At 50.3% G+C, this 21,789-nt stretch overlaps 1 protein-coding gene across 4 annotated transcripts in view; it reads left to right on the forward strand.

Annotated features, from left to right (window-relative positions):
• HTT (huntingtin) overlaps positions 1-21,789 on the forward strand; it is a 136,323-nt gene that overhangs the window by 96,508 nt on the left and 18,026 nt on the right. For all 4 annotated transcript variants that reach the window (XR_006605262.1, XM_045075081.1, XM_045075083.1 and 1 more), the window contains 12 exons: positions 3,902-4,109; positions 9,093-9,234; positions 10,636-10,815; positions 10,951-11,127; positions 11,423-11,499; positions 12,731-12,869; positions 13,888-14,010; positions 15,621-15,834; positions 16,178-16,323; positions 17,471-17,648; positions 18,574-18,669; positions 21,205-21,392. Coding sequence is in view for 3 of the 4 variants with exons in the window: in XM_045075081.1 (XP_044931016.1) it covers positions 3,902-4,109; positions 9,093-9,234; positions 10,636-10,815; positions 10,951-11,127; positions 11,423-11,499; positions 12,731-12,869; positions 13,888-14,010; positions 15,621-15,834; positions 16,178-16,323; positions 17,471-17,648; positions 18,574-18,669; positions 21,205-21,392 (1,868 nt within the window). In the remaining variant the exon portion in view is untranslated. The remainder of the gene's footprint in view (positions 1-3,901; positions 4,110-9,092; positions 9,235-10,635; positions 10,816-10,950; positions 11,128-11,422; positions 11,500-12,730; positions 12,870-13,887; positions 14,011-15,620; positions 15,835-16,177; positions 16,324-17,470; positions 17,649-18,573; positions 18,670-21,204; positions 21,393-21,789) is intronic.

Here is a 21,789-nt window from a genome sequence, read left to right on the forward strand (position 1 = left end):
GCTCTGCGGCTTCCTTTGTTCTCTTGCCCACGTTTACTACATGGCTTTCCAAAGTCAGTGTCTCTGGAGTTTATTCCTGTTGTTTCTCAAGCTGGGCTTTCCCTCTGGATTCCACCCCCCCCCCCCATAGCCCTTTGACCAGGAGTGGCGTGTGAGGCCCCATGTGCTCTGTCCTGCGTCCTCACCTTGAGGCCTGAGCATGGGGGACTGAGACTCTCGCTGCTTGGCTTGATCGTCTTTTTTTTCCAGCCTCCTAGTTACGTGTGTCCCTGCCTTCTGTCTGCCCAACCCCGGCTTTCCTGATGTAGAACTGAGCACAGAACACTGTGTTGCTGAAGGAGCACAACAGAGTGAGGTGATGTGTGAGCTTGTTGTGGAATGATCTCCACAGTAACCTCAGGTACCATCCATCCTGCACATAGGTAGACATCTTCTTTTTCCTTAGATGAGAACTTTGAAGATCCGCTCTTTCAGCAATGTTCAAGAACTTCATGGAGCAGAGTTAATCACGGTCATTATGTTGTACCTGACAGCTCAGAACTTACACCTGGAAATTGTGATCTTGACCTCCTTCTCTCCGTTCCCCCACCCCTTGCCCCGGGCTCTGGCAGCCGCCATTCTGTTCTCTGCATCAGAGTTGGGTGTTTTGAGATTCCCCATATACGTTAGATCACACAGTATTTGCCTTTTTTGTCTGACTTATTTCCTGTAACATAATGCCCTCGGGGTCTGTCCAGGTTGTCAGAAGTGGCAGGATTTCCTTCCTTTTTATGGCTAAATAATATTCCATTGTGTATGTACCCCCATCTTTATCCGTTCATATGCTGTTGGACACTTACATTGTCTCCGTGTCTTGCTATTATACACAGGGATGCGATTTTGTTTCCGTCAGGTAAATGCTTAGTAGCGGGATTACTGGATCACGTGGAGGTTCTGTTTTTTAACTTTCTACAGAAGCTCCACAGTGTTTTCCACCACGGCTGCCCCAGTTTGTGTGCCGACCAGTAGTGCAAAAGGGTTCCCCTTCCTGGCTGTCCTCGCCAGCACTTGCCTTTATGATCCTAGCTTTTCTAGCAGGTGGTGGGTGGTATCTCGCTACGGTTTGGATTCCCACTTCCCTGATGAGATGCCCATCATCTTTCCGTGTGCCTCTGGGCCATCTGTGTGTCTTCTTTGGAAAAACGTCTGTGTAGGTCTTTTGCTCACTTATAATTGGATTCTTTAGGGTTTTTTTTTTTTTGCTATTGAGTTGTATGAGTTCTTTAGATATTTTGGATACTAGCCTCTTGTCAGGTGTATAATTTATGGGTATTCGGTTCCGTGGATTGTCTTTTCATTTCATTGGTCATTTCCTCTGCTGTGCAGAAGCTTTCACTTGGAGGCAGTCCCCCTGTTCATCTTTCCTTCTGCTGCTGGTGGTTTAGGTGACACACCCAGACAAATTATTACCAGTACCCAGGTCAGAAGTCTTGCCCTCTGCTTTCTTCCAGGCGCTCTGTGCTTTCAGGTTCCACATTTAAGTTTCACTGATGGCGAGGTAGTTGCTGTTAGTGAAGGAAGGGGTCCAGTTTTATTCTTTTGTCAGTGAATATCCAGTTTTCCTAACACCGTTTATTGAAGAGAAGTCTTTTCTTCATCTCCCGAGTATTCTCTGTCCTGGTTTCCATGCTGATCTCTGTTTTCTCTCTCCCACTGTCTCTGCCTCTGCCCCTCTCCTTGTCCCCCTCCTCTCGCTCAATAGGATTGTCCCCTTGGTAGCCTGGCCCAGTTGTTGCTGCAGAGACAACTCGTCACTGGCTGCAGAGTCTACCTAGGTCACCGCACTGACCTGGCTGCCTTGGGCTCTCGTGTCCATTCTGCTTCTAGCCTGTGACTTGGTGTCTTGCCAGCCCCTCACACTCATGATAAAAATTGAACTTGTCACCTGGCATGGCCTCCCAACTCTGGCTTCTTCTGGCCAACGTGCTCCACACTATCATGGAAGTTCAAACCCCAGCGTCGCTGTGGAGACACCTGGGTGGCTCAGTCAGTTGGGTGGCTGCCTTTTGCTCAGGTCATGATCCCAGGGTCCTGGGACCGAGCCCTGCATCAGGCTCCCTGCTCACGGGGAGTCTGCTTCTCCCTCTCCCTCTGGCTGCTGCTCTGCCTACTTGTGATCTCTCTCTAATAAATAAATAAAATTTTTAAAAACAAAACAAAACAGCGTCACTGTGGTCTCCCTGCCCCAGCGAACCACCTGACTTCTCGCTGCTCTCGTGGCCCCTCCAGAGGCCATGCAACCGTTCCTCGCAGCCCCCCAGCAGCAGCCCTGCTGGCTGGTCTTTGCTTTGCCCAGCACCCTACTGAGCCCTTCACTCCGGTTTTATTCTTGGATCCTATTGCAGCCTTGTGCGCAGCTACTGCTCTTAATTCCACTTTGCAGGTGAGAAAGCTGAGACCCCAGATAATGTACTGCTAGGGCCAAGTAAATGGTAGAGCCACAGCTCTGACCATGGTTTTCCATCCTGTTGAGTAATACCCCACAGCAGCACTCTGTCATTCCCTCTGCTTTGTGGCCTGGCTCCCCATTTCTCCACAGCAGCACCTGCCTCTTCCCTTGGGTCCATTGGTCCTACAAGGAGCCCACACAGTAATGAGGGGCACAGAGAAGGACTGGGCCCAGGCTGGGTGGGCCAGAGGTGGGTGATGCTGTCCACACAGCACCCAGAGAAGACCCTGGAAATGGGGCCAGAGACCAGGCGAGCAGTGGACATCTTCTCATTGGAACTACTGTTCTGAATATGTGTGTTCTGCTCCCTGGTTATCCCAGGAGGCCAGCCTGGTGTTGTGGGCCGTGACTGTCCTGCTTTTGTTAGCTCTCTTTCTCCGCCTCAGGTCAGAAGCATAACCAGTCACAAAGTAGTAGGGCATAGGTCTGTCGTCTATCTTTGCCTCTGTTAGGACCCCTTTACATTTGGGATGTGTTGAAACCTAAACTAGAAATAAGATTCTGACTTCCCAGCTGTGGTGCCAGGAGGGTGAAGATGCAGAGGGCGAGGAGCCCTCGGTCTGCTCTCATCCATGCCCTGTCTTCCCTGATGTGCTGTGCAGCATTATCTGTCTCGGGGTCCTCACAGTGAGGGCCAGCTATCATGATGCCGCAGCCGGTGATGGGAGAGGCGTGTTGAGCTGACTTTGTATTGATCCAAAGGAAGGGACAGAAGGAAATGGTGAATTCCTGGAAGGGATTTGTCTAGGCCCCTAGGAGGATGACACAGACAGGCTGTGGGCAGAATGCTGTTGGGTGTGCCCCTACGTGCCCAAGACGAATGTGGCTGGCTGACTGTGGGCTTTCCCTGCCCCGGGCCGCACTACACTGGGCGCACAGAGCGCATGGCCCTCCGCTCTCAGACAGTGGCCCATGGACCGTGAGCTGGGGCCTGGCAGGCCGCACTGCCTGCCTTCTTTCTCTGGCACATGCTGTGCCCCCCGTACTTCTTTGGAAGCCAAGGAAATGTTTTTTATGGCAGGAGGAGGGTGTAGAGAGGCTCCTGCCAGAGAGAACCAGCCCTATGGAGGCCTTGCTGTCCCGGGGGCCGAGTGTGGGCCGCCTGCTCTCCATGGAGCTGGGTCTCCTGTCACACGCAGGCACGGCTCTTGGCGTGGAGCTCCTGGACAGTTTGCTGACAGCAGTAGGGAGAGTACCCGGGAGAGTGAGAATGTTAGTGTCCTTGGCTGCTCCATTAGCTAAGCAGCCTATCTGGCTTTTGCTTCGAAAGCCTGATTTTCTAAGCGCCAAATGCTTTGAATGTGCGAGTATAGGAAAGAGCTGAGGGTGTATCTTTTTCTGGAAGATCTTCCTGTGGCCACAATGAGCAGCAAGGATGTTTCCCTCTTAGTTCTCCTTCTGGTTTGTTTGTAGGAATGTTCCGAAGAATCACAGCCGCTGCCTCCAGACTCTTCACGGTAGATAGCACCGACAGCAGTTTCTACGGCCTGGAGAGGCTGAACGCGCGGGTGCGCGCCATGGTGCCCACGCACCCGGCCCTGGTGCTGCTCTGGTGCCAGATCCTGCTGCTGGTCAGCCACACCGACTACCGCTGGTGGGCAGAGGTGCAGCAGACCCCCAGGTACGTCCGGCCTGTGGCCTGAAATACCAGCCCGCCCTCGCACTGGGGCAGCCCAAGCTCTGGCCCGGATTCTTCGAGGCTTCGTGCGGACTTTGCCTCGGCTCTGCCTTCCTCCCGTGGGCGCTGCACAGCAGGGGAGATGTGGTCGGGCTGAAGGCACTCAGTGTGCCGCAGCTTTCCAAATACAGTTTCTGTGACAGTCTCTTTGACACGGCTTCTCTTGAGGGTTGTTCTTGTCATGCAGTGTCCCTCCTGCTAGGCTCTCGTCCTTAAATTGCTTCCAGAGCCAGACATGTTGCAACATCTTAACTTCATTATAAGTTAAATGTGGTTCTGGTTATTCTTAGATAATGAAGTAATTACTGAGCAACATTTCAAAACTGCTTGGAAATACACTATTTTTCATCATTCACAAAGACTTGTGAAGTATCTGATTGGGGGTGACCCCTTTTTGCAGAAAGTTTTCAGGCTTCAGCCTTTATTTCTGGGCACTGTCCTGCTCAGACCTTAACACACATGTGGGAATAGAACCTTTGATGCCCATCCGCTGAGCTGAGTCCTCAGTGCCAAGTTTCTGGAAGCCTCGAGAGCCCACAGTGAGGAGAGAAGTCAAGGGCAGCAGGGTGGGGGTCAGCTCCTTTCTGCTCATTGTGAAAAGACTGAGCTGTGTGAGGCCTGGGGGCCTAGTTGGGCCACTCCATTGCTTTTAGGTGGAAAACCCAGTATTAGTAGGCATCTTTCAATGTCTGTGCTATATGCTGTGGTATGTGCAAAGAAAAATAATATGGGTTTTCTGCTCTCTGCGTGCTTACAGTTTAGCTGGGGGAGACAGACTAGTGAGAACATTGGAAATGCTTCGAGAACATGATGTGCCGTGAAAGTCAGGAACAGAAACAAGTGTCTGCTTCAGTGCTTCTTTGCTGTACATATAAATCCCCCAGCGAGCTTATTAAAATCGGGTTCTGGTTTAGCAGATCACTAGTTGGACCTGGGACTCTGCCTTTCTGCTAGGGTCCCGGGTACTGCCAATGCTCTGGTCCATGGAACCCAGGAATCCAGGGCAGGTCCTGAGTCCTTAGGGACTGTGCCTCAGAGCCACTGGGGGCTTGTTCCAGGGACCAGGACTGCAACCCAGCTCACTGCTGGACCTGGCAGCTGGGTACCTTAGAAATTAGGATCCTGGGCTTTTGTGTTCTCACAGTCTTCCCAGGAAACTCCCCTGGGCATCTGAAGTTGAGTTGTGTGGGGAGGACTTGGTGGGCTGGGGCTTGAGTTAGCCACTGATGCTAGCAGGTATGTGCAGGTGGACAGAAGGTGAGAAATTGTCTGTCACCACCGTGGGTAGGTGAGTTTCCTTCCCCCTCCCACCTCCCCTCTACTTCTCCCTTCTCTCCCTCCTCCTCCTTGTCCTCCTTTTGTTGGCTGATGGGTGGTGAGGGCAGAGGGACCTAGAGTGGGGTCAAGAGGAAGTGGGAGGGTAGACCCCAGTCTGATTAGGAAGGGCCTTCCACAGATCTGGGGGGTAAAACATCCAGAAAGAACACTATTGGGATAATGGAGGGAATTTGAATGTGAGTTCTAGGAGACCTTTTGTTTTGTGGTGATGAGTTCTCAGGGACCCCTGCTGAAGTACTTTGGGGTGAAGTGTCTTCACCCACGTGAATACTCTCAGGTGGTGCAGGCCAGAAAGTGTGCATATGTGTGAGAGCACGTGTGGCATGTGCTTGTGTATGTGCAGAGTGCATGCGTGTGTGTAGAGTGCGTATGTGTGAGTGCGTATGTGTGAGGTGTGCACATATGTTTAGAGTGTGGGTGTGTGTGGAGCATGTGTGTATGTGTATGTGGAGCATGCGTGTGGAATCGTATGTGTGAATGCACATGTGTGGGGTGTGCATGTGTGTGTGAAGGTGGCAACATAGTGGTTGAATCTAGGTGGAGAGGGTGTGACATCATCGAATTCATCTTTCAGCTTTTCTCTTGGCTTCAAAGTTTTCCACGTAAAAGTTGAGGAAGAGGGATCACAGAAGTGGGCACATTTTGGAGCACTCAGCTCTGGATAGTCCCCAGGAGGAGGTTTGCTCTGGAGGGGAGGACACGTGGGAGATGGGGCGTGAGGCCCTCAACGAAACGTGGTGCCTGGGAGCTTTTCCTGTGTGCCCTCGGAGCGGCTGCGGAGGCTTCTCGGGGTCCCTCTTTGCATTTCACTGCTTGCGAGTAAAGGTGGTCACGTTTTCGTGTGCTTATTGACCATCTGTGGATCTTGTCGTAAAGCATGTATTCAGATATTCGCCAGTTGTTTGAAATTAGACTGTTTGCTACCTTGTTGTTGAGTTGTACGTTCTTTATATATTCTGGATCTAAGTAAATGTTTTCTCTCAATTTGTGGTTTGCCATTTTATTTTTTTAATGGTTTCTTTTCAAGAGCAGAATTTTTAAGTTTTTATTGAAACAAGTGCATCAGTTTTTCTTTTTCTGTTCAATCCAAGAAATGTTTACCTACCCCAGGGTCACGATTTTCCTCCATGATTTCTTCCGGAAATTGTGTAGCTTTGCCTTTTATCATTCTGAATTAATTTTTGTGGGTGACAAAGCATGAGGGTAAAGAGTCCTCTCCCCACCCCACTCCCCAAAGGGTGGTTCTTTCACTGTTTTTTTGCGAAAAGACCGCACTTTCTCTCGTGAGTTCTCTGGGCACTTTCTCAGTGCGCAGTGCAGTTTAGATGCACGGACCTGCCTGTGGGCTCCACTCACACCCCTCAACTGGCGCCTCCCCTGCCGACACAGTGTTGTCACCTTGGCTACCCTGCCAGGTCCCCCCGCTCTCTTGACTTCCAAAACAGTTTTGGCTCCTGTAGGTTCTTTGCGTTTCCATGACACGTTTTAGAGTAGGCTTGGCAGTGTCCACAAGAGCCCGTTGGCCTCTCGCCGGAGCTCGTGGCTGGTGTGGGATGGCGGGAGCACTGGCGTCCAGCATCCAGACGCTCAGTCTTCCAGCATGGTCTCTCTTTGGGTATTTCACTCTCAAATTTGCCACAACAGCATCTCGTAGTGTGTCATGTACAAGCATTTCTCGTATTTAATGCACTTCATATTTTTGAATGCTGTTTAAATGGTGCCGTGGTGTGCTGCTGGCTTGTAGAAGTGCGGCTGGTATTGTCCTGACCTCCCATCCTGAGAGCTGGCCTGGCTCACACATCGGCCCCAGGATGCTTTCCGTGGGCTTTGGATGGTGCTCTGTGACCACAGGAGTATCATCCCCAGGTCAGACTCCTCTTCTTCCTTTCCCACCCGTGTTCCTCTTTTTTGTCTTTTCTGTCTCAGGACACTGACCAGGCCCTCCCTACAGGGCTGGCCTCCGTTTTTCTATATCTGGAGACTCAGTAGATAGATGTGGTCCCACACGACAGTGACCTCCCCAGCTTGGAGGCAGGCTCTTAGGCGAGTGGAGAGGCCATGCTCTGGCCACTTCTTGTTTGGGGGGCTCTGTCTTCACTGATTTGTTTCCAGTCTGCCTGGCCTTCTGGTGGCCTGTTATGGTCTTGCATGTGCCATGGCACTGGGGGTGTGGCGTGGCCTCCTGGATTTGGGGCGTTCATTCCCCGTCAATGTCTGGCTGCATCTGTCCTGAGGTCTCCAGGGCTGCCCACTACAAGCTGGGACTCAGTTTGGATTAACATGGGTTGACATTCAAATTGAATTGCAGGCTCTGCCCTCTTCCCCACAGAGGCTCCCCTGTAGCCGTACCATCATGAAATGGGGGCTGGCTGGAAGGCTGAGAAGAGGAGGTGTTTCTGTTGGTGGGTTTTTCATTGACCTATGACTTAAACGCTACACAGAAACACACTCTTTTGTACCAAATATTGTCAGGTGAATACCGCCATAGTCACAATATAGGATCTTTCTGTAACTTCAGAATGTCCTATTTGTCCTCTGTGGTCACCCTCAGCCCCCTGCCCCCCAGTTACTGGTCCGTGCTCCATCCCTGTGTTCAGCCTGTTGCAGAATGCCGTATGGATAGAGTTCTGTAGTCTATAGCTTTTTGAGTCTGGCTTTGTCACTTAGTGCAGGAGATATAAAGCTCATTTATGGCCTTGCATGGCTCAGTGGTGCGTTCTTTGGATGAGTGAATAGTATTCACTCGGAACAGTGAATAGTATTCCGTTGTACAGATAATAGTCGTGGCACATCCCCTCACCAGCTGAGGACAGGGAAATTGCAGTTGGGACATTTTTTTTTAACTTGCAGAATATTTTATACCAGTTCTCTTGTAAATTTTGAGGTGTTGTAGGAAAAGTTGAGAAATTTCAGAATATTCTTGTCCTCACGTGACCTCTGTCCCTGCTAAGCCTCAGCAGAGATGCCTAGGCTCTTTGTTGCTAAGGGAGGGGTATCATCCCTGGTTAGGCTCTGCAGTCAGGGGCTGTTCACAGGTGTGGCGACATGTGCGTCTGAGGGCTTGTGGCAGCATTGGGGAATCCCAAGGGTGTAATCCCATCAACTGAGAAGTGAAGTAACCTTCGCAAGTGGTGAGCGAGTTTTGCAGAAGTGCTCTCCGACAGTGGCGTGGTGGCACATCCCCTGTGGGCCGGTGAGGGTGGCAGCATCTCGCCATTCGTCCTGTGGTCAAGTCCAGCCGCATGAGGGCTCTGTCCTGGGAGATGGGCGCGGCTATCACACAGATCTGCGCTGGGAATCGTGGACGGTCAGGGGGAGCCCAGTGCCTGAGCACCGGTGGAAAGTGCAGCTTCATGGCAGATTCTGCCTTAAGTCGAGCATTGGACTGTTCACCCGTGAGATCTCCATGTTCTTGGGACACCCACACGTGCTTTGCCACGGTTCAGAAGTCGGTCACTAAGAGTGTGCGGCAGGACTGTAACCCTGTCTGCTTCAGCACAGGAACTGAGCTTCTGGTCATCTTCTGCTTTGAAGAGAAGCTTGTTTTCATCCCGGAAACATGGTCAGTGCATCTGTTGCTCCTTACAGGAGACGCAGTCTGTCCAGTACGAAGTCACTCAGCCCCCAGATGCCTGGAGAGGAGGAGGACCCCGGTGCGGCCTGCAAGCTTGGGATGTGCAATAGAGAGATAGTGCGAAGGGGAGCTCTCATTCTCTTCTGCGATTATGTCGTAAGTCAGGACACGGGTCCCGGCGGGCAGGGGGCCAGAGAGCCCCAGTGCGGGGGACGCTCCTGCAGACCGACCTCCCGCCGTTGCCTCGGGGCCACAGCAGGTGTCCCATCCTTCTCCGGCTGGTCACGGATGTGGAGGTTTGTCTGTGGAAGGTTTCACTCCGCTGTCACCGCCTCAGCGAGGGTGACTTGGAGTGGGGTTCTGCTTTAAACATCCCATCTGTGCAGAGGAGGTTGGTGCCCATTGTTGCATTTTAAAATGAATTCTTGTTGGAATCATCCATTTTTTTAAAATAACTTTTGTAGAGCTTTTGACCATAAAACTAGCAACACATTTTAACATGGAAAATTGATAAAAACCAATAAACAAGAAAATACAGCCTCTTTATAACTGCACTACTCAAAAAACCTGTTGTGGCATTTTGGCTGGGATTTGGTGCTTTTTCTCCACTAGTTACAGCATGTGTGTTTCTTTGGCACAAACACAGCGCCATGTTCATACTGTTTTCACACAGCAAAGCGTGTGACGTTTTCAACTGGAAAAGAAGGGCACTCTTAGCAAGTGGTGGTTGTCATACAGAGTTTTTTTTTAATTGTTACTCATTTTTTGATTAATATTCTTTATGTTGAATTAGTTTTTCTATCTTGTTTTACTTCTGAGAAATAATTTAGTATAATTGTATAATGTCTTTCACAGAAATGTAAGGAAAATACTAGTTTTATAAACTAATACTATCAAATTATACCACATGGAAAATATTAATCATTAACCAGATGTCAAAGAATTGGTCTCATTTTATAATTTCTGCCTAGGAGGATTATGAATTAAGGTGAAAAGGCAACATATATACTCAAAGATGGATATTTATTTCCTTATAAATCTTAAATTTCTCCCCTTAATGTCCATTTGATTCATGGAATCTATTCATATTTTGGATTCAGGAATTCTATCAAAACTGTGGCAGGTACAGGGAACCCATTTTCCCCACTGGCCTGTCACAGAGCCAGAGAAGGAGAACTGGGGAGCACTCTTTGTTGGCCAGACCAACAGAGCCTGGACAGACCAGGCTGTGTCACCTGTTCTCACATCACGGCGCGGGTCGTGACCCAGGGGCAGGGCCCCACTGCCGTGGGGTTGCCGGTCCTTAGCAGGTGCCCATGGCGGGTGGGGTCCGACCACCAACCGCTTCAGCCCCAGTGGAGGGTAGAAGGTGCCAGAGGCTGTGAGGTCAGTTCTGACCCTGATGATCATGGGTGGTCAGACACTAGATAGCTTCAGTGAGGATTATACTTTGGAATTTGTTTTCCCATTCCCACCTCTTCTGGCCTTTTCTGGGGCATCCACATCTGTTCTGTCCTTATCTACTTGAGAACAAGTCTTTTCATTCCTTCTCTGCAGTGTCAGAACCTACACGATTCAGAGCACCTAACGTGGCTCATCGTGAATCATATCCAGGACCTCATCAGTCTGTCCCACGAGCCTCCCGTGCAGGATTTCATTAGTGCTGTTCACCGCAACTCTGCTGCCAGTGGCCTCTTCATCCAAGCAATTCAGTCCCGCTGTGAAAATCTTTCCACCGTAAGTCTCCCTCATACTGGCAGAGCCAGTCAGGGGCTTTTTCCCCACCATAGAAATGTACTATTGGAATTTTTAAACTGCTGACTCCTGTTGGCCCATCATGTGCTCTCTCTGCTTTCCTGTGCCCCCCACCAGCCGACCACCCTGAAGAAGACACTTCAGTGCTTGGAAGGGATCCACCTCAGCCAGTCAGGTGCTGTGCTGACGTTGTACGTGGACAAGCTGTTGTGCACTCCATTCCGTGTGCTGGCTCGCATGGTTGACACGCTGGCTTGTCGCCGGGTGGAAATGCTTCTGGCTGCAAATTTACAGGTACCAGAAAAACACTGACGCTGATTTTTACTGAGAACTTTGCAGGGCTGGCAGAGCCCTTGCCTGGTTTTCTCCTCCCTAGACATGTTCTTCACACACCCCTGGGAGAAGCATGTATGAGGTGCACGAGTCAGTCATTTCTTGTGTGCCTGACAGGAGCACTTCTCGTACTTTCTGCCTGTGTGCCTCTGCTACAACAAACTGTACACTGTGGTCTTTACCTCTGAAGTAGAGCGGGGTTATTATGACTCCTTCCATGGCACACACTTGGCTGATGTGTTGCTGTCTCCTTCAGAGCAGTGCGGCTCAGCTGCCCGCAGAGGAGCTGAGCAGGATCCAGGAGTACCTTCAGAGCAGCGGGCTGGCGCAGAGGTAATGCTCCCTTCAGGCGTCCCTTTCTTCTCCATAGAAACACTTAGATTTGTAAGGGAATGAACTCTGGGTGGGAGACCGATGTGCTTTCTAGACCAGTTCGCTGCAGAAAGGCCCTAATAGAAAACCTTCCTAAATTCAACAAAATGGGCCCTCACTTTATGTAAAGGGAGCTGAACGGGCAGCACCACCTGTCACCTGTGGTGACAGGGACATGCCTGCACTCTGTTGGCTGGCTGAGGCCTGTGCGTGTCCAGGTTGCCCGTGTCTAACACCTGTGATACAGGAGAATGAGAGTGACCGGTTTGATCGTAGCCAAGCCAGTGCACGTACCTAGCTGCCACGTGAGAGCGGGCGAGTCTGAAAGATGTTACCTAGCTCCTGGCATGCAAAAATGACCTCTGCGTCTCGTTAAAATGTGATCTCATTCTAATGTTTGTCACTTAATTCCGCTGCCTAGTCTTTTAGAAGCCTTTATCAGAGATCGTGACATCTATTATCTGTTTATACAAGTAAATAAAATACATTTTACCTTTGAATTTCACCTTTTTCCCCTCCACATGGGGGAAGGTGTGTGTGCACTCGCAGGAGTGCACGCAGAGGAGCAAGAACAGAGCAGAATTGCCACACAGTAGCTCGTTGCCAGCGTCCTTGTTTGGGAAGGCATCCAGCCTGCTCAGCAGCACACGGTTTTCGTGATTTTCCAGTCTGCTGGGCCCAGTCGTGTTGTGATTTGCATCATGAGGTTGTTGCTCTCATAGCAGATGGTAGAAGTTCGGACTCTTATTTTTTGACTCCAGACTTAGTATTCTGCACAGATGAAGAAGATTATAAATATCTTTTGCCAGATGTGGTGCTTCCTCTATGAAGTGAACACAGATTGGTATACATTGTATTACGTCGGGAGAATCAATGGGAGATTTTGTTTGCTTGGATCTTAGAATAGATTATCTCTTTTGCATTTGTAAAGAATGCTTTTATTAGCTGTTAAACCATGTATTGCCTGCTACAGCGTCTGAGTCTAAATGAAATGTCTGCAGAACATTTGTGGGGCATGTACTGTGGTTATTAAAAATAATCTAGAGTCTGAATTTGCATCATGCCGTGTCTAAGTGTTGTTGAGATGCTCTGAAGAGAAAGTGTCAAACATGTTGCATCTCGCTTTAAGAAGCCACTGTCACTTCATAACCTGGGAGACTGTGCTCTAACCCCACGTGTGATCGGATTCCAGACACCAGAGGCTCTACTCCCTGCTGGACAGGCTTCGTCTCGCCACCGCACCTGGCTCACGCGGCCCTTCTCCTCCAGTCACGTCCCATCCGCTGGACGGGGATGGGCCCCTGGCACTGGAGACCATGGTTCCAGACAAAGTACGTGTCCAGCCCGTGTGCATGTGGCATGAGGGGCCCACTCTGCACACCAGCCATTCCTGTGCGTCTTCTACATCTTTGGCAAATCTGGAGCATGTAGTGGGGCAGCTCAGGCAGCAGGACATTCTGGCACCTGGTGTGGTCCCTGGGGGCTCCCAGCCTGCCATTCCTTGCCAGCAGTGGAGAGGGTCCCATCACTGACAGTATTCCTGAGGCCCAGCCTAGGCATGAACAAAACTGTGGGGTGAAAAAGAAAATGCTGGCTTGGCATCTTGGCATCAGGGAGATGGGAGAGTCAGGAAAGCAGTGGCTGTAGCCTGCATAGGGTTGTGCTCACCCACTTGGCTTGTCTGCGCCTGTCTGCCTCTCCTTAAACCTACTGACCTCCTGTGTGGTGACTGTGCCTTCCCAAGGACCCTGGTACGTGGTCACGACCCTTGCTACTCACATCTCAGAGCTGGGGACCGTTTGGGGCCTTGGCTGATTGTTGGTACCCTGCTTTCTGGGGGAGGTCAGTGTAGACCTGAGCTTGGAGTTTGAAAATCCATAGTCTAGGCACAGAACGGCAGTGCTAGGGTGAATGCTGCACTGTCCTTGGGAAGAGAGGAGCATTGCAAACACCCCAGTAGAAGACGTTGGGAGGCAAAGGGTGGACAGAGGACGAGGGCACAGAGTGGAGGGCCTGCTGCCCTAGTACTTGAACTGAGTTAGGAGGATAGGTGGGTGTTCACCAGGGGAGGGGAGAAGCAGAGGCTGTCCAGGTGGGAACAGCAAGTCCCAAGATACAGCCTTTGTAGTGATTCCTATGGAAAAGGCTGGTGGTTTGGTGAGTGGCTGCATCGCCACCTAGAATCCAGCTGGAATCCAATTTCACAGAAGCCACATTCTTAGTCCCCAGGAGGCCACTGGTCCACAGGATGTGAGGGGCAGTGGGTAAAGAAACAGCACACATAGTAGAGTTGAAGCCCCTTAAAAGCCACGCCAAATTTCATTGGGTTATCCACCTTTTTCTTCCCAGGACTGGTACCTGCGTCTAGTCAAATCCCAGTGCTGGACTAGGTCAGATTCTGCACTGCTGGAAGGGGCAGAACTGGTGAATCGGCTTCCTCCCAGTGACATGAGCACATTCATGATGAACTCGGTACGGTGGAGAACAGCGGGGTGCTGGCAGGGTGCCTGATTTGTTTTATCCTCATGTGACTAGCTTAGGACATGGGCCACTCACTTTTCTGCCTCAATGGCAGAGACTGATACAGGCTGGAGCCTGGGAGACTCCAGTCTAGATGGGACAGGATGCAGGGTAAGTCTAATCCAGGTGGGACAGGACGTTATTTCAGCTGCATTAGAGTCCAAAAGGAGGTAAATTGTGTCTAATTCAGCTTCCCATGCATTTGAAGAAAAGAGGTTCTCTTAGGTTGCAGTCTGTTCTCATCGTATGTCCTCATCATCATGAGGACAGGTATGAAAATGGTGTCATGCTAGATGATTTTAACTTATCCTAGTGGTGTTCTGGAAGTTGATTTTAGTAAGACCCCTCCCACTGTTTTATGTGGTGAGGTCCCTGTACCCCTACATCATCCAGTGAGGCCCACTCCCTTTTACCTATGGTGTATATAACCATTCACGATGTGTAGTTAGGCTTACACCCTACAGATCATGAGGTCTCCGTCCCCACCCTTGATGTTATGCAGGAATGCAGGCTGGGAGGCCTTGCAGAGCCTTGTGTCCCTGCCCTTAGCTCCTGGACAGGTCCTGTGGGGACTGGAGACCCCAGTTGCAACCAGCTGCAGCCTTGGCAGCTTTTGTCCCAGACCTCCAAGGATGAGCAGCTGGCTAAACCCTCAGGTGTTTAGTGCAGCCTTAATGGGCCATGTGGGAATGGGGCACAGCAGGGCCCTGGGGGGCGGGCAGCAAAGGAGGGACCGGTTATGGGTGAAGGGACTTGGGGCAGAGGCACACAGCCGTATGTTCCCAAGTACTGATTTTTCATCACTTTGACAGCAGTAGCTGTGTTGAAAAAACTGCATTGGCTCAAACTCAGCTTGCTAAAATCAATTTAAGCTCCATTCAGTGAAAGCTGATTTGCTGAATGATAAATTTGCTTAACGATCCAGTTACTGAATTTCTCAAATTCAGTAATTGGACTTTTTAATAGCTTAAAAGTTCTGGCTGTAGCAGAAAGGTTCAGTTTTGGTTACTGATGATGACATAGGCTTTTCTGAATGTTACCTAAAATGAGATGAATATTCTACGTGAAAATTGGCCCCAAAAATCAATTTTTAAAAGTTGGCAAAACCCAGTACAACTGGATCCACTGTCATAGAAATGCTGCTTCTCACCAACTGTTGTGGCCATTTTGGTTTATTTTGGCTGCCTTTAGACATAACTTATCTTTCTCAAACTCGGGGAGTGTTTGGTGTTTCACTGGATTTCTTGGGTGGTATGTCAGCTTCATTTTGTATTTTCATCACTTATAAATCACATATGTTCAGTTTCTTATTTCAAACAAATCTGAAGGCATAGAAAAATTTAAAATCTTTCTTTAATACCAAAGTACCCCAAAGAGACCAGAAATATGCTTCGCAGAGCATATGGTATTTATTCTGGGAAGTAGAATATTCTTCAAAATACATTGCTATGGTTTACTTGTCTGTGCTTTCTCCGAAATGTTTGCATTATCCTTTCTTCTGTTGTGTTTTTCTTGCCTGGTTGAAAGTGTGTAATTGTTGAACTTTTAACATCCTAATTCAGGAATTCAACTTAAGCCTGCTGGCCCCATGCCTGGGCCTGGGCATGCGCGAAGTCTCTGGGGGCCAGAGGAGCCCCCTTTTTGAAGCAGCTCGCCTAGCAACTCTGGACCGTGTGACCAGCCTGGTTCAGCAGCTTCCTGTTGCCCATCATGTCTTCCAGCCATTCCTGCCTGTGGAGGCCACTGCCTACTGGAACAAGTTGAATGATCTATTTGGTAGTTAAAATTAAAACTTCTTTTATTTTTAAAAAAATGCCCTAGAACAGTATTGTACTTTGCACTGAGTAAAGGTACAATAAATGCTGTTGATAAACTGAAAGCATATGCAGAGATGACCAAGAGACAGGGCTAGGGACCCTTGGTCCAGTTGTCTTTTGGTGTGTTTGCCCCTTTGCCGTTCCTCTGCCTCCCCCTGGAGGAACACTAGCATAGGCCTCAGAGGACAGGGTGTCCCGAGTCACATGCACAATCTCGTAGATTCTCTGAGAATGGACTGACTGCCTTTTCCGGGTCATGAGCTCCTGCTGGAATTGTGTTCACCCGCAGTCTTGTGTTTCAGGGGATGCCATGTTATATCGGTCCTTGACCACTCTGGCCCGGGCCCTGGCCCAGTACCTGCTGGTGTTCCCCAAACTGCCCAGCCATTTGCACCTCCCCCCTGAGAAGGAGAGGGACACTGTGAAGTTTGTGGTCATGACCCTCGAGGTAAGTCTGTGCTTCTGTGCCAAGACACTGTCACTGGAGAAGTAGGAAACCCTGGAGCTGTGCAGTTGGGCACCTTCTCTCCTCACTGGGGGGATAACTGCGAAGGGTCAAGCACTGCATCCATTCCCTACTTTCCTGAGCCCATTCACCCCTCTGGCTGTGGGGCTCCTCACAGGTGCCTTGTGATGTTGGCCACACAGCACTTCCTGTGCCTACTTTCCAGCTGGCCTGGGACCTGGGCTTCTACCTATGCCTTCTCCCCGAGGCGTGTCTGGGCGAGGGCACAGGTCTTAGAGGAGGGTCTGGTGGGGAAAAGCAAGGAGGACTGGAGAGGTGAGCAGAAACCTTCCAGGGTCTCCCAAACAGTGGGCAGAGTCCTGTGCTTGTGTGTGGTTCTCGTTCCTTGATTCTAAGATGCCTTCGATTTCTGGATAGACATCCATTAAATATGTTTTCTCTAAGGAAAAGGAAACACTGCGAATGTAGTTTGGATCCTGATTTTAGATAATTAAAGAAATTAGTCTGGGAAAATTATTATGTTTTAAATAGAGTAAAAACCTGGATGTTTCAGGCATGGGAAATTAAGCACTCTGTGTTAGCACTTATGATCACCCCCCAAATGTGTACATACTGTGGGTGCATCACCTTTCCATACAACTTGTGGCAACAGTCTAGCCTGCATCCTTGCAGCCAGAGGGCCTGAGCTGTTAGTCAGCCTGAAATGGACATGGCTGACTCAGCCTCAGCTCCACCCGTCACTTCCCAGCAGGCAGAGAGGTAGGTGTGAGGAGGGTGCACAACCAACGGGCCCTGGTCTGGACCGGGGCCAAGACAGATGGCCGCTGACACTAGTCCTGGAGGTTTTGGTGCGGTGCTCAGGCCAGCCGGCAAGCGGACAGTTCTGGTACAGCATGGTCACTGCCAGCAGCAGTCCATGCCTTCCGTGTGCGGGGCGAGATGGGCTCTGTTGTCCCATTTCACAGACGAGGAAAGCAGGGCTTAGGTTTGGTGGGTTATTTGGTGGGCATTTGAACCCAAGCCTGTTTGGGCCAGTTCCCGGAGAGCTGGGGGTGGTTTGCTTCCCCGACAGCCTGAAGACAGGAAGGAAATGGGCCTGAGCCTTTGGTAACGCCAACCTCCCCTTTAGGCCCTGGCGTGGCATCTGATCCATGAGCAGATCCCGCTGAGTCTGGACCTTCAGGCGGGCCTGGACTGCTGCTGCCTGGCCCTGCAGCTCCCCAGCCTCTGGAGCACACTCTCCTCCCCGGAGATGGTGACCCATGCCTGCTCTCTCATTCACTGTGTCCGTTTCGTTCTGGAAGCCGGTGAGTCTATGGCCATAGCATGTTTTTCTCCTCTGTTACTGGCACCAGCACTCAGCTTTGCAGATTGGAGCACATGCCTTTATTTCATGTCACCTGTTTACCAGGGGCCGAACCAGGAACCAGAGGTGACTTGGTGGATAAAACATGGGCCTTGTGTACATCTCCAGGGGCTTGGATTCTGCGCTGGAATTGGATTTAAATTTGCTTTTGTAGTCATTTTGCTTAGATTTTGGAGTTCCAGCTTTCATAAAAAATACTCCTAATTTTATGTCCCTTTGATCCCTGGTCCTACTTGACTGTTTCATGCTTTTAGTCCCACATGACCATAAGATTTAATAAGATTACATTAGGAAGATTGTTTTCTGTTATAGTCAAAATGCTTGTTCCTATAATGCATTGTAATAGTAATATATTATAAAATAAAATGACTTATTCTTTTCAAGGGACAGTGTCCTTAACAAGGGTCATTAACCAGAATTTCCCAAAAATTGGACATTATAGTTTACATGTTAGAGGGTGTTTTGAAGTTTCATTGTTTAAATTGTTTTCATCTGTGCATTTGTAGTCAGCTTGAAAACGAAGATCTAGGGAGTAATTTTTCAAAGCCAGACTTCTTGGGGATCGCAGTGATGCTTTTAGCAGTAATGAGTCACAAGCTGTCTGATAAAGACCTCCAGGGCAGGAGGTGACAAGCAGCAGGCAGTGGAGAGCCGTGGAAATCTCAGTGTAGAAGTCAAGTCCTGTGCCTTTCAGACTAGTCCAGACACTGATGCCCATGTCTCCTACTACCTAAAACTGACTATAGGAAATCTACACCTCATTTGACTTAGTCTGTCATCTTGAAATCTTTGCATGAATGTGAAAATTTGAATAATAAGGAAGAGTAAAAGTGTTTGGAAATTGTGTGTTCTGTTGTGATTTTTAGTTGTGGTACAGCCTGGGGACCAGCTTCTTAGTCCAGAGAGAAGGATGAACATCCCGAAGGCTTCCAGAGAGAACGAAATAGATTCAGACACACAAAGTAAGTCTCAAGATTCATTCCATCCATCCATCCTTCCTTTCTCCCCTCCCCTTTTTTAAAGATTTTATTTATTTATTTGTGAGAGAGCGAGGGAGAGAGCACAACAGGCAGGGGCAAGAAGAGTGGACTAGGGAGAAGCAGACTCCCCTCTGAGCAGGGAGCCTGATGCAGGCTTGGATCCCAGGACCCTGAGATCATGACCTGAACTGAAGGCAGATGCGTAATTGACTGAGCCACCCACGTGCCCCAAGACCCATTCTTTCTTACCTGGCTTTTATGAGGGCTTGAAATTTATTCATAAAAGAGACTTTTTAAAGGGTCAGTGTGGACACTTAAAAGCTTACTTAATTTAGCTACGTTTTGTTGCTTATCTCCAGAGTTGAGGGCAATTTGAGTACGTCACCTTGCGTGTGCTCCCCACCCCCTGGTCACAGCTGTTCTTCCACCCTTGGGCTCTAGGCCTCGCCCCCAGACTCGGTTCCCTGAGCTCGGGGTGGGGTGGGGGGAGCCACAGGCTGCATTCCTGCCCTGTGTGCTCACTGTCCTAAGTGCTTGCCAATGAACATTTGTAGAGTAATGAATGAGTGCATGAAAATACTAAGGGACTTGAGGTTCGTGGACCTGCCCACACAAATGTTAGGTAACCCGATGCCTATTTCAGCCTCTGTTTTGGTGGATTTTTAAATGAAAGTTACTGCTCTTCCTGCAGAATAAACATCCACATCCCACCCACTTTAACCCCTTCCAGCTCCTCGGGGCTTCCAGTCTTAGATGTGTGCCATGGCTGTGCATGTTCTCTCCTGATTCAGGTCTTTCACTGGCAGTGTGGCAAGGCAGGGCGGGAAGAGAGCTCTTGGCCAAGTGACTGCTTGTTCCTGGGGGCCTCCCGGCATCTTCACCGGGGGTGTGGCTGGAGTGCCAGCCTGCGGCGGATCCAAAGACGAGAAGCACATGCCCTTGGCAGTTCTTGGCTGCCTCTTTTATGGAACACTCTTCCTTGGAATCCTGGAGTCTTCGCCATGCTCTGGTGGCTTAGGAAACGTGCCTTTTTTCAGAACAAGTACATACATGCTTTGTCCTTTCGCCGGCACATGTGCCAGCTGGGCGTGGACAACGTCTTCCTGTCATTCGTGGTCAGCATGGTGATTTTTCTTCTGGTCGCCTGCTGAGGGTTCTGTGATCAAATCACTGTCCAGGAGCAGTGTGTTTCATGACCCAGCCAAGTTCCTCTGCAGGTGTTTTCCTTGAAGCTCTCTGGTTCCGCCAGCCCCCAGTCTGTGATTTCATAACTTCTTGTTGAGACAGGAGGGCTGTGCGGACACTCACCTCCCTGCTGGGCCACGTTCTAGCTGAATGGCCTTGGCAAGTTATTATCTGGTGCTTCTGCTGTACAGATACAGATGGCACTGACCCTGGGTTAGTGTGAGGATCACATACCTAAGAGCCCTGAGAACATGTGCCAATCTTGTTACGCTCAGCAGACTAATTTTAGTCATAATGTGAATTTCCATTCCTCTGAAAAGAGTTCAGGCATTTCAAGGGGTCGAGTCGGAGCAGACAGGCCCCCAGACAGGAGTGTGTCTAGTTCATGCCGACCCTGAGTATTCACCGGGCCCAGTGAAGACCGTCCCTAGGAGGGAACTTGCTCTTTTTATCACTTGGACAGGATGATAGCTCTTACAGAGTGACCATTGGGGCACCTGGCTGGCTCAGTCAGTGGAGCATGCGACTCTCGATCTTGTTATCAGAAGCTTGAGCCCCAGGCACAGAGTTTACTTAAAAAAAGTATTATCGAAGGCAGCTTCGTTGGGACTTGACTCCATAAGCCCATTGAGAGCCTCCTCTCCATATGACGATGTTGCTTATCCTGTCGAATCTCCTGAACTGTGGGTTATACTCGTGCACAACCCCGAACGTTTTGTCAACTCAGCCAGTAATGTTCTGGCTCATACTTGTGTCAGACTCAGCGTGACTGCAAAGCGGTCCCTTCCCTTGACATGCTCTGGCTCTTGTCTAAGGCTGTGGGCTGTTCCTCAGTGTTCTGCCTTACGACTTCTAGGGGAGACTTGGCACCCTGTCAAAATCCCACCAGCAATCTGGGAGAGCCCCTGATCTCAGGAAACATGGAGCCAGAGATGGACAATGGAGTTTTCTGCACACTGGCAGAGAGAGCAGCGCAGGGTCCCAGGAGAACTGGGGAAGGCCGGAGCACGATGGCTCCTGGGTGTTGGCCAGTAGGTGCTGCCACACAGTGCAGGGCGGGCAGGGGCTGGGGTGGGGTGTGGGAGATGGGATCAAGACCGCAGTTCTGGCCAGCACGGAGAGGATGGCCAGTTTCGGTATACTGGATGGAGATGAAACTTGCAGGACCTTGGTACCGCCTGGGAGTCTAGGGGGCTCTGCGGCTGAGGCTGAGCGGCTGGCTGTAGGCCTGGGCCTTTGCCTTGGCAGGGGTGGGAAGAGCAGGAGCAGAGGTGGCAGCTTCGCTGTGTGTCTCAACAAAACAGGCCTTGGAACCCCGGTGTTTGTTTTCAGACCCGGCGTACATCACCGCAGCCTGTGCAATGGTGGCAGAGATGGTGGAGTCTTTGTCATCGGTGTTAGCCTTGGGGCACAAAAGGAACAGCAACACCCCTGCGTTTCTCACATCAGTGCTCAGGAACATCATCATCAGCCTGGCTCGCTTACCCCTCGTCAACAGCTACACACGCGTGCCCCCCTTGGTGAGTCTGCTCATTGCTTTGCACAGAAATCGGAATAACAGAGGTGTGTGAGCTGGCCCTGGGCTAGGGGGGGCTCCTAGCAGGGAGAGCAGGAGCTCACCACTTAGGTGCCTTTCCCGGGTGGCCAAAGCCTTGCATGGTGCATAGGCCAGGCCTCTATCTGGCTTCCCCAGGCACAAGGTCCAGCGGTCATTGGTAGAAGTGCTGGCTTTTGCAGCACGGGGTGACACACTGCATGTGGGAGTGAGGGTTAATCTCCTGCTAGTTGGTCCTCAGGGTCAGGCGCGATTAGAGGGTAAGTCTGCACCCTTGGTTAACAGTGGATGGAAATCGTGCCCCTGGGGTATTTGCCTCTGGGCTCAGGCACCGTCTGATACCATTCGGCCATCTAGGCATG

Source organism: Mustela putorius, unplaced genomic scaffold, assembly GCF_011764305.1.
Source record: "Mustela putorius furo isolate JIRA1106 unplaced genomic scaffold, ASM1176430v1.1 tig00000083_pilon_pilon_pilon, whole genome shotgun sequence".
NCBI lineage: Eukaryota > Metazoa > Chordata > Mammalia > Carnivora > Mustelidae > Mustela > Mustela putorius.